Genomic DNA, 1,975 nt, shown 5'->3' with positions numbered 1-1,975 from the left:
GAACCCCAACCATAGACCCCTGGAATCCAGAATATGGCACACTAACACTAGACCATGCTTCGCCCATTTTTTCACAGATAAAGAAAACCGGGAGCATGTGCACTAATGACCATAAACTCATCTGATTAATAACAGAACTTGTGGTTATATTATCAAACTACAGCTCACTAGCCTGTAGCTCATCTGATTAATAACAGAACTTCTGGTTATATTATCAAACTACAGCTCACTAACAGAACTTGTGGTAATATTATCAAACAACAGCTCACTAGCCTGTAGCTCATCTGATTAATAACAGAATTTGTGGATATATTATCAAACTACAGCTCACTAGCCTGTAGCTTATCTGATTAATAACAGAACTTATGGTTATATTATCAAACTACAGCTCACTAGCCTGTAGCTCATCTGATTAATAACAGAATTTGTGGTTATATTATCAAACAACAGCTCACTAACCTGTAGTATGATGTGCTACAGCCTTTGCCAACATGGTCTTTCCACAACCAGGGGGACCATACATAAGAACCCCACGAGGAGGGTCGATCCCAATTTGTTTGTAGAGTTCAAAGTGGGTAAGAGGGAGCTCCACAGCTTCTCTGATCTCTTGTTTCTGTATATCCAAACCTCCGATATCTGAGTAGCACACGTCGGGTTTCTCATCTGTAAAATTAACACAAAGAAAATAGTGAAAATGCTATCCAATTAAATTGAAAGCAATTTAAATAGACATTGTTACTTTCTATATTAAATTATACATATAAATATTTTAATGAAACATACAGGTCAAAAGTACGAATTTCAATAAATACTAGATGCAAAATGAATCCATTTGAAAACATTACCAAAAGTTCATTTCATAAGAATCAAAGTTCAGCCTTGCAATGCTAATACATTTTTTTAAATACACTGAGTTTAAAGTGTAAACTTCAATACAAAATTATTTATTTAAATGAAGAGTTAAATGCTAAAATTTTAGCTTTAGCCAAGCTGTATACACACATAACTTAAAGAGGAAGTAGTGTGTTGTGTAGTAAAATTAGTACAAGGTTGTTTTTTTTTGGTATAGACTGTAAATGTTTTGTCTACATTCTACACAAAACATTTAAATATTAAACATGATAAAATGTTGCTCGTTAATACCTTGCTCAATATCATTTTGTTTCCTTAAATATTCAGTTATTTTATATGTCAAAATTCATCATTCAGGAAGGAAGAGTTTGAAGAGAAACAAGTTTTACTAAAATTCTAACCTGTAAAACTATATTTTTGTTACCTGGACGCAGCATGGCAATGCTGCTATCTGCTTCTGGTGGTAACACATCAACCAAAGCATTGCTGTGTTTGTGAAGAGCTACACTGGAACTTGGCTTAAGAAGTTCTCTGTCAATTGTGGACAGAATTCGGACGTAGTAGTTGGATCCTGTAAGCAAAATTGATGTTGTGTAAAGCTGATAAAATAACACTAGCTAAAACAAGGTTATAATTTTTCACACAATTAATTAACAGTGAACATTAACTACACAGCTATCAAAAGTTTTTAATATTTCCAGTATAAACATACAAGACTTTTCATACAAAGCAAGAAATATAGAAGCTGATATTGTAACAAAAAAACAAAACAAAAAACACACACTTTGAAACGACATTTACGGACATGAAACAGTACAAACTGTTCCATATAAACCCACACAGCTTGTTCACTGCAGCATGGGTGTTTATATATTTATAGATAAGAAACAGTACAAACTGTTCCATATAAAACCACACAGCTTGTTCACTGCAGCATGGGTGTTTATATATTTACAAATAAGAAACAGTACAAACTGTTCCATATCAAACCACACAGCTTGTTCACTGCAGCATGGGTGTTTATATATTTACAAATAAGAAACAGTACAAACTGTTCCATATCAAACCACACAGCTTGTTCACTGCAGGATGGGTGTTTATATATTTACAGACACGAAACAGT

The 1,975-nt window shown here is 33.5% G+C and overlaps 1 protein-coding gene across 7 annotated transcripts in view; it reads right to left on the bottom strand.

The window, feature by feature from the left end:
• LOC106473376 (26S proteasome regulatory subunit 6B-like) overlaps positions 1-1,975 on the bottom strand; it is a 14,883-nt gene that overhangs the window by 6,082 nt on the left and 6,826 nt on the right. For all 7 annotated transcript variants that reach the window (XR_002613675.1, XR_002613676.1, XR_002613677.1 and 4 more), the window contains exons 4-5: positions 1,277-1,423; positions 460-663 (exon numbers count right to left, since the gene is read on the bottom strand). Coding sequence is in view for 2 of the 7 variants with exons in the window: in XM_022401822.1 (XP_022257530.1) it covers positions 460-663; positions 1,277-1,423 (351 nt within the window). In the remaining 5 variants the exon portion in view is untranslated. The remainder of the gene's footprint in view (positions 1-459; positions 664-1,276; positions 1,424-1,975) is intronic.

Source organism: Limulus polyphemus, unplaced genomic scaffold (assembly GCF_000517525.1).
Source record: "Limulus polyphemus unplaced genomic scaffold, Limulus_polyphemus-2.1.2 Scaffold6119, whole genome shotgun sequence".
Taxonomy (NCBI): domain Eukaryota; kingdom Metazoa; phylum Arthropoda; class Merostomata; order Xiphosura; family Limulidae; genus Limulus; species Limulus polyphemus.
This window is presented reverse-complemented; position numbering and strand designations above follow the sequence as displayed.